General features: G+C 35.4%; 1 protein-coding gene across 1 annotated transcript in view; it reads right to left on the bottom strand.

Annotated features, from left to right (window-relative positions):
* Positions 1–906: 906 nt before the first annotated feature.
* Positions 907–12,331, bottom strand: part of LOC122254160 (uncharacterized) — a 13,785-nt gene continuing 2,360 nt past the window's right edge. The window contains exons 2-11 of the mRNA XM_086546125.1: positions 12,031–12,162; positions 10,528–10,635; positions 10,110–10,248; positions 9,196–9,330; positions 8,770–8,943; positions 8,020–8,149; positions 6,825–6,937; positions 6,365–6,531; positions 5,496–5,910; positions 907–5,213 (exon numbers count right to left, since the gene is read on the bottom strand). Coding sequence (XP_086402251.1) covers positions 5,045–5,213; positions 5,496–5,910; positions 6,365–6,531; positions 6,825–6,937; positions 8,020–8,149; positions 8,770–8,943; positions 9,196–9,330; positions 10,110–10,248; positions 10,528–10,635; positions 12,031–12,145 — 1,665 coding nt within the window. The 5' untranslated portion in view covers positions 12,146–12,162 and the 3' untranslated portion in view covers positions 907–5,044. The remainder of the gene's footprint in view (positions 5,214–5,495; positions 5,911–6,364; positions 6,532–6,824; positions 6,938–8,019; positions 8,150–8,769; positions 8,944–9,195; positions 9,331–10,109; positions 10,249–10,527; positions 10,636–12,030; positions 12,163–12,331) is intronic.

Here is a 12,331-nt window from a genome sequence, read left to right as displayed (position 1 = left end):
AATGGAAAAAAAAAAATAGTATTTGCACTGAGCTCCGAACAAAAAAAATCAAACTTACGACAATTTTTTTTTTTTTTCTCCTTTTACCAGGAGAACCACTGAAATGTAATTATAATAAACATTATATTAATTTCAGTTGAGTCGGATAAAGTAATGGCCACTCATATATATATTCTCAATAACAAGTTTTACTCATACTTTGTGGAAAAAATCTTACCATTTTATTTTCATATTCATGAAAATGAGACACGACAGCCAAATTCATGTATCAAGTGCTATATCAGACGTCCTTCAAAAACTTCAAACGCTAAACGTCAGGCCAATTCGGGGAGTTTAAACCCGAAGAAAACTTAGCAATATGGATGGGGTTTATTAATTCAAAAAAATAGTCTGCATACATTTTTTTTAAGATTAATGTTTAGATTTCAGGTCTATAGTGACTATTAGCATGACTGAGCGGGTTACTAGTGGTATTTATAAGTATTTAAAGTAAACTTTCATGTCCTAAAACTACGGTAATATTCTAGTTCTTCAAAAGGTTATATCCATCCAATGCTTATTAAAAGGATCTCATGAAATGAGTTCTGTTCTTGAGACACAGCGAGGCGGATGCATCAAGGATTTTTCTCGAGTCCTATCCTGAATTGCTTCTTTTGGCACATTCAAAAAGTTCGACATTTCGCTTCTCTTTTCCCTTGTGCTCCTCTCCTCTTCCTTCTTTTGTTACTTCTCTTTCACCTTTCCCTCTTACTTTTCTTTCATATTTCTCTTTTTTAATTGATTCGTACTGTTAAACGTTTCCAAGCTTATGTTCGAATACTTCACTAATAAGTCGGGTTTTTTTCAATACAATGGAATTATTATTCAGCAAAAAAAAAATAATCAAAGGTAAAATAACACAAAATGTTATTAATTAATTGTTCATTGCACAGATATGTAGATCAAGAAGAAAAATATCAAATCGCAATCTGATCAAATATACGAATCATACAGTACTTTTACAAAATCAATGGATCGATCAAAAGTTTTTGAAGAACTATTCCTACAAAAATATTGAACAATCACGCAAAAGCATTACACATACCGACAATTATTTTCCAATACAACAGACTTATTCTGTGCACAGGTAATCATGAAAATCCATAAAAATATGGTTGTTCGCTTTACAATACATGTGAGCCTGTTACATACAACTATATAACATAAATAAGTCTTTAAACTTTGCTTAATAAAAATCCTACTACCTCTGTGTGGGGGTGGGGGGTGGGGAGGGGGGCTGTGTGACTGAGTGGATGTGGGTATGTGACTCTGTGTGTGTGTGTGTGTGTGTGTGTGTGTGTGTGTGTGTGTGTGTGTGTGTGTGTGTGTGTGTGTGTGTGTGTGTGTGTGTGTGTGTGTGTGTGTGTGTGTGTGTGTGTGTGTGTGTGGAGGAGGGGTGGGGGGGGGGGGGATGTGGCTGTGAGTATGTGACTGTGTGTGTGCGTATATGCATGTGTGTGTGTGGGTTTATGCAAGTTGGGGTTTGAGTATGGGGAGTGGAGTATGTGTGTTTCCATAAAAATACATATACATACAGACCATAGGTACAGATTCATAAATGCAGATGCTGTAGGTATAGAGTAATACAAGAAACAGATATTTTGTCTTCTAGACAGACAGATAAATATTGAAGCTTGTGTTAGAAAATATTATTAACTGATGGTTTCACTCTTATCTAAAATACATCTTACAGCACTTCCTTATGAAAAAAAATATTTTGCATTGTTTTACATAAACTTTTCAAAAATAATTTCCATAAAAATGTACCAAAATAAGTTTCTTCCAAATAATCTTATTTAACTATTCTTTCACTTTATACATCAAAGTAAATCTTAAACAATTAAAATACTCTGCTGCTTCCGGCCTTTCCATCACTTGCTATCTTTTCCCTCTCACTCTTCTTTTATAAACGCTATGTCTTCCTGTCTTCATACAAGCCTTTGTCTTTAAATCTCCTCTCTCGTTCTCTTCTCTACAAACATACAAACTTACATGCAAGCAAGCATGCATACATACATGCATACATACATCCATACATACATGCATACATACATGCATTCATACATGCATACATGCATGCATGCATGCATGCATACATACATACATACATACATACATACATACATACATACATACATACATACATACATACATACATACATACATACATACATACATACATACATACATACATACATACATACATGAAAATTTGGTGACATCAATATGAAATATTACCGTCTAACTTTGTAAGACCTTTCTCTTACAAAAATAAGACAAACAATATGTACATGATACAAGTATTATTCATTCTTAATTAACTATTAAATGCCAAGAATGTAAATGCTACAAGTAATGGTTAAGACGTATCTTAAAAAAGGAACACAACATATTTTGTCCACCTTGGCCCAGCGCAGAGCTATATCTTCCATCTGGAGATGTTTCATACCGAAATATCTTTGATATCATGTAATATTTACATACTGCTCTCTTTCCTCTTTTTTCTTGTTTCTTTTTCCCTGATGAAAAAAAAGGCAAAATGTTATAACATATTTGCTGGTAGAGCATATTAAAATTTTCTTTAATTCCTTGGTTATCAATGTGAGTGTTCAACTTTACTTCATCAGATATCTATCCTCTTTGAATAACTGCATTACTTCAACCCTCTAGTCTTCCATAGACTTTTCCCCAAGTTTCTCAGATTTCTTCCTCAATTTAATCACTGCACTTTGTTACCCAAACAACAAATACTATAGTATTGTACACACTTTAGCAATGTGTACCAAGTGCAAGCCCACATAATACGAAGATTGAAATAGAGTAAATTACATTTAACTAAAATCATAAGTATGTTATTATTACTTTTTATGTACACATAACATAAAAAATACAAACATCAATGTCTGCCAACATTTACAATTGTTTCATACTATGAGTCCCTTCAATTCCATAACACAAATTACAAGTGCCATTCTACATTTTAAAACATTACTCAGAACAATACTTGGTCCCAAACCTCTCATTCAATACAGGCTTCCAAGGTGAAAATATGGTTTGTTAGATCCATTTCAGAGGAACTTCCATCCATTCTCCTGTATAACACCTACGGACAAGGTACAATCTCAACTTCAGTATCAGTTATCTTAAATCAATGCCCCCATTTTTTCTTGGGGGCTCAAAATTAACTATTTTTCTCCCTGTAGTCCAGGGATAGTCTTTATTACAGCTCCAACCGTCATAAATACAAAATAAAACATCCCTCTTCCCCAGGAAAGTCTGTTTTTAAAATGAGGTAAGTGCAAGAATGCATGATAATGTCTAATAATACACAGGTATAGAGGTAATACACAAAACAACATATTTACCACAATTCTCAGACCTATCTTTAATTATATATCATTGGCACAGCTATTTCTAGAACTGAACAAGAAAGTTCTGATAACAGTTTAAAAATCCCATAAAGTAAAGTAAAAATCCCATAAAGTTTCAAGCTGGAATGGGACAATGTTGATTTTCAGCTCTAATTTCTCATAAAGTAAAAAAGTTAACATAAATCAATTTTAGATTTATAGCCATACTTGTAAGATGAAAGGAACTAACGCCGAGTTTTCATTGACAAACTGTTACACTCGTTCACAAAAACATTCACATGTTTCATTAATAGGAAGAAAATTAAAATATGCTTTAAGTAGGTTTCAATAACAAAAAAAAAAGGCAAATTAAAAGCTGACTTTAATAGTGAACAATTGTGTTGCTGTAAAACTAATTTTTTAATACTGGGTAACACTATTTTCTAAAGCTATGTAAAACCTAACAAATATTGTACAAAGAAAGAGAAATTAAGATGAATACCTCTGTAATGTCCATTCAGCATATAAAAAAGATATCATATAAAGCAAAATATAAAGTATGATATAAAAGCTTTGTAAAATCCAGGTATTCACAAATTTGAAGATAAAAAACAGTACCTTAAAATTCTTAAAAAATTATTGTTATGACATACATCAAAGGATTTTAAAATATTGTAAAATTCCTCTTTTCATATTAGTATATTGTAATTTCATACTTAAATTATTAAAAAATCAGTAACAATTAATGTTTTTTTCTAATTTGTGTGCTTCCTGTGATATTTCACCAAGGACCTATTTTTTCTTTTATATTTAAATTTACAAACAAAATTAATAATACTTTGGAGAAAGCAATTGTAAATATCTAGCAATCCAGGTTATAAGAATATACAAGTAAACTAACATCTTCTGGAATGTCTATTTCTACAAAAAAGGTTATTAGTCTGTATACTTCCTCATAAGGCTTTACTGGGTCCATAAAAAGCTCACTTCTTTAGGAAACATAATGCAAATCTTTAGAAATCTTAGATCTATAATTACAGGGTCCCCATATACTAACCTGCCAAAGAACAGCAGAACAGAATTCATTAGAAAATATGACAAGTTTTCATAAATCATGTTATAAATCATGATGTACAAATACGGGAAAATAATCAGAATGCGTAAGTGATTTCACTTAATTTCTCTCAGGATATTTGTGTTCTCTTTCATTTAAAATTATTACCTGGCTCATTATATCACAGCATATTGTTCAAGTGCAACCAGTTCTGCAAACATTAAAGAAATGTGAACAATGCAATATGAGAGTGACTTACAACATATTTCTTGGTATATCATTTTAAGCCAAAAGACTAACACAAGCACTAAACAACAAAATCAAAATACTATACACACATGAACTATGAATAAAATACACATAATGCAATATATGGAAAGCAGAAGTGGCTCAGCATGCATTACAAAGCTGAGCTGCGCTTTTGATACGACATATTTCAAGTAAATATGCAGTAAATATTCAAGTAAACACATACAGAGTTAAAAGAACAGGGGACTTTCATCTTGGCTTCCACGACAAACATTCTATACTGAGCTTTGTGCTATGGAGAAAAACAAAGAAAAACACAACATGACAAAATCTACTACAGCACACATGATAGCTAGACTTGGTTGAAGTAATGGGTCTGATTGCTCAGTGGGACTCTGCCACGTACAAGGAAACTCCACACATTTTTCATTCTCTCCTGCATCGTTAATTTGGCCAGTGGAGTGCCGAGCTTTAGGCGGCACAGAGTTGTTTGCTGTGAACCAATGACTTTGAACTGGCCTCTGCAAAATGGGGGAAAAATATCTATGTACCATTTCCTTAGGAACAAAAGTATTACATGTATAAAGCATACACATGATTAACATCTATTAAGTAATTAATATACAATTCACTAACTCTTTTAAGTGCATTGAGTATTCAGAAGAAAAAATTACCATTATTAAGAGTCAAAGTTATGTACCATAGACAAAATATGTACGTGAAATCTATACATACTCTGAATTTAAAACATTCAAAAGATAGCTGACATTGAACAAAACAACAAAAGGAAAAAAAATACTTACTTCAAAAGATGGAAGCCCCATACAAAGGAGGCAGCATTACAAATCATCATCAGCAGGGCCCACACATTCTCATTCAGAAGATATAATATATGCGCTAATAGCCTCTCTATCCAGTCTCCTTCATCTGTCTGGGGCATGGTGGAAATGAATGCTCCGTGCAAGAATCCCACCATCAGGAAAAGATTGGTCATAACAAAGACAACAAAGTGCCAATGGTTGTTGGACGCTATGCAAGTATTGAGGAATAGACAGTGGTGGTCCATTTGGTGGTGGCACTTCACACACAAGCGACAATGGTGCGAGAGAGGGGGCATGGCCAGCTGACACTCCGAGCAGTAGCCTCGAACCACTCCCTCGCCAACACCTCTTAGCACCTCTTGAAGGGGACCTTCCGAAGGTACTACCCCTGGATCACCTGCATTTTAAGGGTACATTGTGATTATAATTATAAGGTGAAGTGATATCACATCATGATCTCTCCCTCAAATCACATGTTTTACACTACAAATACAAAAACCTCCTATCATCATTCCATTGAAGCAGGCAGGTGAAAAGAGCACTGAGAGGCAAGGAGAGATCTCGCACTTAGTCACTGCGCTCATTCATCTAACCGGTGGGAGTGACTTTACGCAAATATTAGCCCCGGCGTGAATGAGTCAAGAAATGTAATATGATTTCAATATCTTTCACAATAATGCCATGGCAAATAATAATGATCAAAACTAATGCTTCTGACTCTATTCACACATTCCAGTCACTAGCCTCCATTATAGCTTAAAAGTTTCAGCGTGACCGTGAACCAAACTAAATAGTGGCCAATATAAATTTCATGTTTGCCAAACATTCAGTACACATTATAGAAAACATACCTGTTATCAGTTTATAAAAGAGCCCTATGTGGAACCCAGCCACAATCCACATCATAAGTGAGATAATGAGATATTCATGCCGATATGCCTCTACCGAGATGATGTAGCATGCTATTGTCGAGAAGAGTCCTCCTCCATATGCTCCAAGGTACATGGGATTTGGCCATCTAGGGGAAAAATGTCAAGAATATTATTTTCAGTAATCATTATTCATATTCTTTTATCCCAAGAATTAATTCACCATCTTCTATCAACAGATACTGAAGCAGCTACTCCAGAGAATAATCAAACAAACTGGAAATGTACCAGAACCATGACCTATCCCACAGTATTATTTTCATAACCATGAATTACTTTCTTGTCCCTTCCATTACTACCACACAAAGACTTTTTTTTACGTAAACTAACACAAAAAAGTCAAAATAAAAAATCCTCAACCATATCTGCCTCTGTCACACACCTAACAGGATGCTTCATACGGTGCTGTTGTCTGGCCATCACTGTCAGGGCCACAATGAAGACAGGAGCCCCAACCATCCACTGGTGGTGGGGCATAGCTAGAACAGACAGAATCTGAAACACATGTGAAAATTATTAGAAATATTCTGAGGATAAACCATACTTCTTTTTGATATGGATATCTGATGGCAATTATGTAATATTCTGATACATCTGATATCTAACCGTAATACATTTCACTGTGATACTTTGAAGATTCTAAGCACTGGTATAGAAATGATTACTACTGTACACTAATATTATCATAAACAAAATTTCACTCTCACTCTCACTCTCACTCTCACTCTCACTCTCATTCTCACCCTCACCCTTACCCTCACCCTCACCCTCACCCTCATCCTCATCCTCATCCTCATCCTCATCCTCATCCTCACCCTCACCCTCACCCTCACCCTCACCCTCACCTCCACTCTCTTTCATCCTCACCCTCAAACCCTCTCTCACCCTCACCCTCACCCTCACCCTCACCCTCACTCACTCACTCACTCACTCACTCACTCACTCACTCACTCACTCACTCACTCACTCACTCACTCACTCACTCACTCACTCTCACTCTCACTCTCACTCTCTCTCACTCTCTCTCACTCTCTCTCACTCTCACTCTCACTCTCACTCTCACTCTCACTCTCCCTCTCCCTCTCCCTCCCCCTTACCCTTACCCTCACCCTCATCTCCACTCTCTCTCACCCTCACCCTCACCCTCACCCTCACCCTCACCCTCACCTCCACTCTCTTTCATCCTCACCCTCAAACCCTCTCTCACCCTCACCCTCACCCTCACTCACTCACTCACTCACTCACTCACTCACTCACTCACCCTCACCCTCAAACCCTCTCTCACCCTCACCCTCACCCTCACCCACTCACTCACTCACTCACTCACTCACTCACACACTCACACACTCACACACTCACACACTCACACACTCACACACTCACACACTCACACACTCACACTCACTCTCACTCTCACTCTCACTCTCACTCTCACTCTCACTCTCACTCTCACTCGCCCTCTCCCTCTCCCTCTCCCTCTCCCTCTCCCTCTCCCTCCCCCTCCCCCACCCTCACCTTCACCATTTCCTCTACATGCCTTCCCCCTCACTCCTTCCCCCACTCCCTATAGCACTCACAATGCCAACATAGAACAAGGTCACCGGGGTTAAAAGCTGTATGAGCCAGGGCCACCGAGGTGACTCGACTGCACCGCTGCGAGAGTATTGGTGCGTCCACTTATCCAGCCACTTGCGGCAGTCCGGAGAACTACGGGAATAAAAAGCGGGTTGGAAATGACTCATAAAATTTCTGAGTTCATAGGATTATTATGGTATTATGATCATTAGGAATATTGATGTATATGTTCGTTCTTCATCTTTTTATATGATAATCTTCTTTTGGTTTGTGGCAAGAGCAAAAGTTTTATCATTTAATTTTCTTCCACTTTTAGTATGAATTCAGGCATAACAACTATAAACAGATTTTTTGTCATTAACCTATAACATCTAACAGACTTGCATACTAAAATTATCCATGTTCAGGTGAAGCCGTGAGCCAGGTAAAGTTATATTTTCTAGTCTCATACTGTAGATTTTGATCTGCAGATTCCAAAAATACAATTAAAATTTGGACAGATTGAATTTGGGCAGATGGAACAGACTGTTATGTACATTTTTGCGTCAGATCACAAGACTGTGCATTCTCTAGGGGTTAAAGGTTAAAGGACAAAATACCTTCAAAGGTATGTGTGCTTAATCATGATGAGTGAAAGTCTTCAAACATATAAGTAATAAAAAAAAATAATAACAATATTAACAACAAACAATTCAAATAATTCACATAAAAGGGAAAAACTGCCGACAGACATGAAAACAAGGGAAACTTACACAGAGAGCGATGCATGCGCAACTTGAGCAGGCGTAAGACCCGCAGCATTAGGAGTAGTGAGGAGGTTTTCAGCACCAGGGTATGTAATCGCCCAGCACACTCCTGATACACCCCCTGCGGCACCAGCATGCAACACGCTGTTACCCTCACTATCTATTTTTGTACGATTCACTCTGTTTGGTAGAGATGGTAATGGTGAGAACGTGTATAAAGAGTATAAAAAGAAATTTAAAATTATCATCTACAGTCAAGTAGGCTTCCATTTATATAATTTTGGAGAAACCAAATTCAATAATCATCAAAAAAGAAAAAATGAGACTAATTCTCAATCGCTACTAATTACCTGTGAACACTACATTTAAACACTTAAAAAAAAGGCCTTAAGCATACTCAAAAATAATGGAAAGAGACAATCATGAACTTACTTTTTCTTATTCACAAGGTATCGCACAAGATCGAGATGGCCACAAGCAGCTGCAATGTGCAATGGAGTGCAACCACGGCCATCTTCAGCTTCAAGATTAACCTCGCACACTTCAGCTAAATACTGTATCAACAGCCTGTTGAGGGACAAGTCATTTAACCAGAGTAGATGTCGTTCCCTAAGCTACATCGTTCAGTAACCAGTATCAAATACTTGCTAATATTTCCAAAATCAACTCTAATAATAATAATACTGCAAGAAATCTGTTTCATAATAATAAAGTTAATTAATCAATTAATCAATATAAATAAGTAAATAAATGAATACGTAAGTAAACAAATAGACAATTTACTTAATCAATTAAAAACATATAATAATAATAATCATAAGAATAATCATAAGAATAATTACAGCAACAATAATAATAATAATAATTATGATAATAATAACAATAATAATGATGATGATGATGATGATGATGATGATGATGATGATGATGATGATGATGATGATGATGATGATGATGATGATGATGATGATGATGATGATGATGATGATGATGATAATAATGATAATGATAATGATAATGATAATGATAATGATAATGATAATGATAATAATAATAATAATAATAATAATAATAATAATAACAACAACAACAATAACAATAATAGCTATAATAATAATAATAATAATAATAATAATAATAATAATAATAATAATAATAATAATAATAATAAAATAACTATTACCATTAATATCATTATCATTATTACTACTATTATTATCATTAATATAATAACTACGATAATAATATAAAAAATAAAAATAACAATAAAAATAATAATACTAACAGTAATAATAACATATATATCTAGAATACAGCTTATAAAACCAAAAGGCCAAACAACTTACAGGGATCCAGCAATAGCTGCGCAATGTACCGCAACCCTCCCCGAACTATCTAAAATCATCGGGTCACCTCCATGCTTGAACAGGGTCACCACCACGTTCAGGAAGCCTCGACAACAAGCAACGTGAACTGCAGTCTCACCTGCGCCATAAGAGAAACTTTATTTTCAATAACTTCTGTGTAATTAAGAGAGAGAAATCAAATCATAAACTCAGTACACCGGTGCACAACTATTTGCAAATGAGAATTTACTTGAAAACAAAAGTAATTTCATTATATAATTTTCATATAACATTTTAAATGGCTATCAATATAAAACAAATAGTAATATACATAATCTGTAGGTATATGAGATTATGGAAAACATTATATGACAACAAAATCATAATACAAAGAAAACTTACTACTATCTTGCCTTACCTGACTGAGCTCTTAGATTTGGGTCTGCTCCATACTGAAGGAGCAATCTCACCACTGGGAGGTTCCCCACCATAACTGCCTTCTGCAGGGCCGTTCTGCCATCATAGCCTGTATTGGGATAAAGGGAAAGCACGAAACTCTAATCAAATCGTTCATCATAGCTTACACCAATTGGGTATATACAAAATTCTAACTGATATATTTTCAAAATATACTAAATGTGCTTTGTGTGCCAAAGTGGCTTGGCAAGCAACTCTGGGATGCCAATTGAGTGACCTGAGTCATCATAAAGAAATTGCAAAATGAATCATGTCTCTGTTTATATATATATATTATTTTAACACTAAAGAGTATAATTACTTAGATATTGTGCTGTTTGTTACAAAATTCTTAGTAAAACTAAAATAAAATAATGAGACAATGAGTTCAAGGGTACACCAGAAAATAAAAATAAAAAAGGACTGCATCACATGAAAACTTTCAGAAACATTTTTCTAGATAGATCTTGTTGAATTATCTCTTGAAGTAGAAATGACTTATTTCTTCACTTCACTTCTTTACTAAATTAAAATTATTATAAATATTTTTCTTTAGTAAAGCCAATCTCTTGTATATACATCTCATAGTATCTACTGGGGATATATATATATGTGTGTGTGTGTGTGTGTGTGTGTGTGTGTGTGTGTGTGTGTGTGTGTGTGTGTGTGTGTGTGTGTGTGTGTGTGTGTGTGTGTGTGTGTGTGTGTATGTATGTATGTATGTATGTGTGTGTGTGTGTGTGTGTGTGTGTGTGTGTGTGTGTGTGTGTGTGTGTGTGTGTGTGTGTGTGTGTGTGTGTTGTGTGTGTGTGTGTGTGTGTGTGTTGTGTTGTGTGTGTGTGTGTGTGTGTGTGTGTTATGGAGTGTGTGTGTGTGTGTGTGTTGTTGAGTGTGTGTGTGTGTGTGTGTGTGTGTGTGTGTGGTGTGTGTGTGTGTGTGTGTGTGTGTGTGTGTGTGTGTGTGTGTGTGTGTGTGTGTGTGTGTGGTTGTGTGTGTTGTGTGTGTGTGTGTGTGTGTGTGTTTTGTGTGTGTGTGTGTGTGTGTGTGTGTGTGTGTGTGTGTGTGTGTGTGTGCGTGCGGGTGTGTGTGTATGTGTGTATGTGTGTATGTTGTGTGTATGTGTGTGTGTTTGTGTGTGTGCGAGTGTGTGTGTGTGTGTGTGTGTGTGTGTGTGTGTGTGTGTGTGTGTGTGTGTGTATGTATGTATGTATGTATGTATGTATGTATGTATGTGTGTGTGTGTGTGTGTGTGTGTGTACATATATACAAATATATACAAATATACATTTATACATTTATACATTTATACATTTATACATTTATACATTTATACATTTATACATTTATACATTTATACATCTATACATACATATATATATATTCATATATATATGTATGTGTGTGTGCATATCTAAATTTTGCTAACAATATCAAATGTCAAAAACAAAACACATATATAACAAACCTGTAGAGTCTACAATAGAGGGATTTTGTTTGATAGTTGCTTCTAGGGACGGAGTCGGAAGAGAGAGAGCTAAGTCCGCAAAGTTGTTCAGTACACTTGCTGTCATTACAGCCATTATGCTCTGTAAGAGTTCTGTAAGGGAAAAAAAATTGGTTAGATCTTAAGAACATAATTTCATGACCAACCGTTCCGAGTTGTATCCGGGAAAAATAAAACATGGTGAAAGATTATCCTGATTTTGAAAGAAGTTATCCTAAAGAAAATTTCTTTGGTCCATATTAGTGAGCCATTATCCTGAATG

The sequence above is a fragment of the Penaeus japonicus genome, unplaced genomic scaffold (assembly GCF_977035675.1).
Source record: "Penaeus japonicus unplaced genomic scaffold, GWHDUDI00000001_assembly GWHDUDI00000017, whole genome shotgun sequence".
Taxonomy (NCBI): Eukaryota; Metazoa; Arthropoda; class Malacostraca; order Decapoda; family Penaeidae; genus Penaeus; species Penaeus japonicus.
The sequence above is the reverse complement of the archived record's forward strand: the minus strand, read 5'-3'. Positions and strand labels throughout refer to the sequence as shown.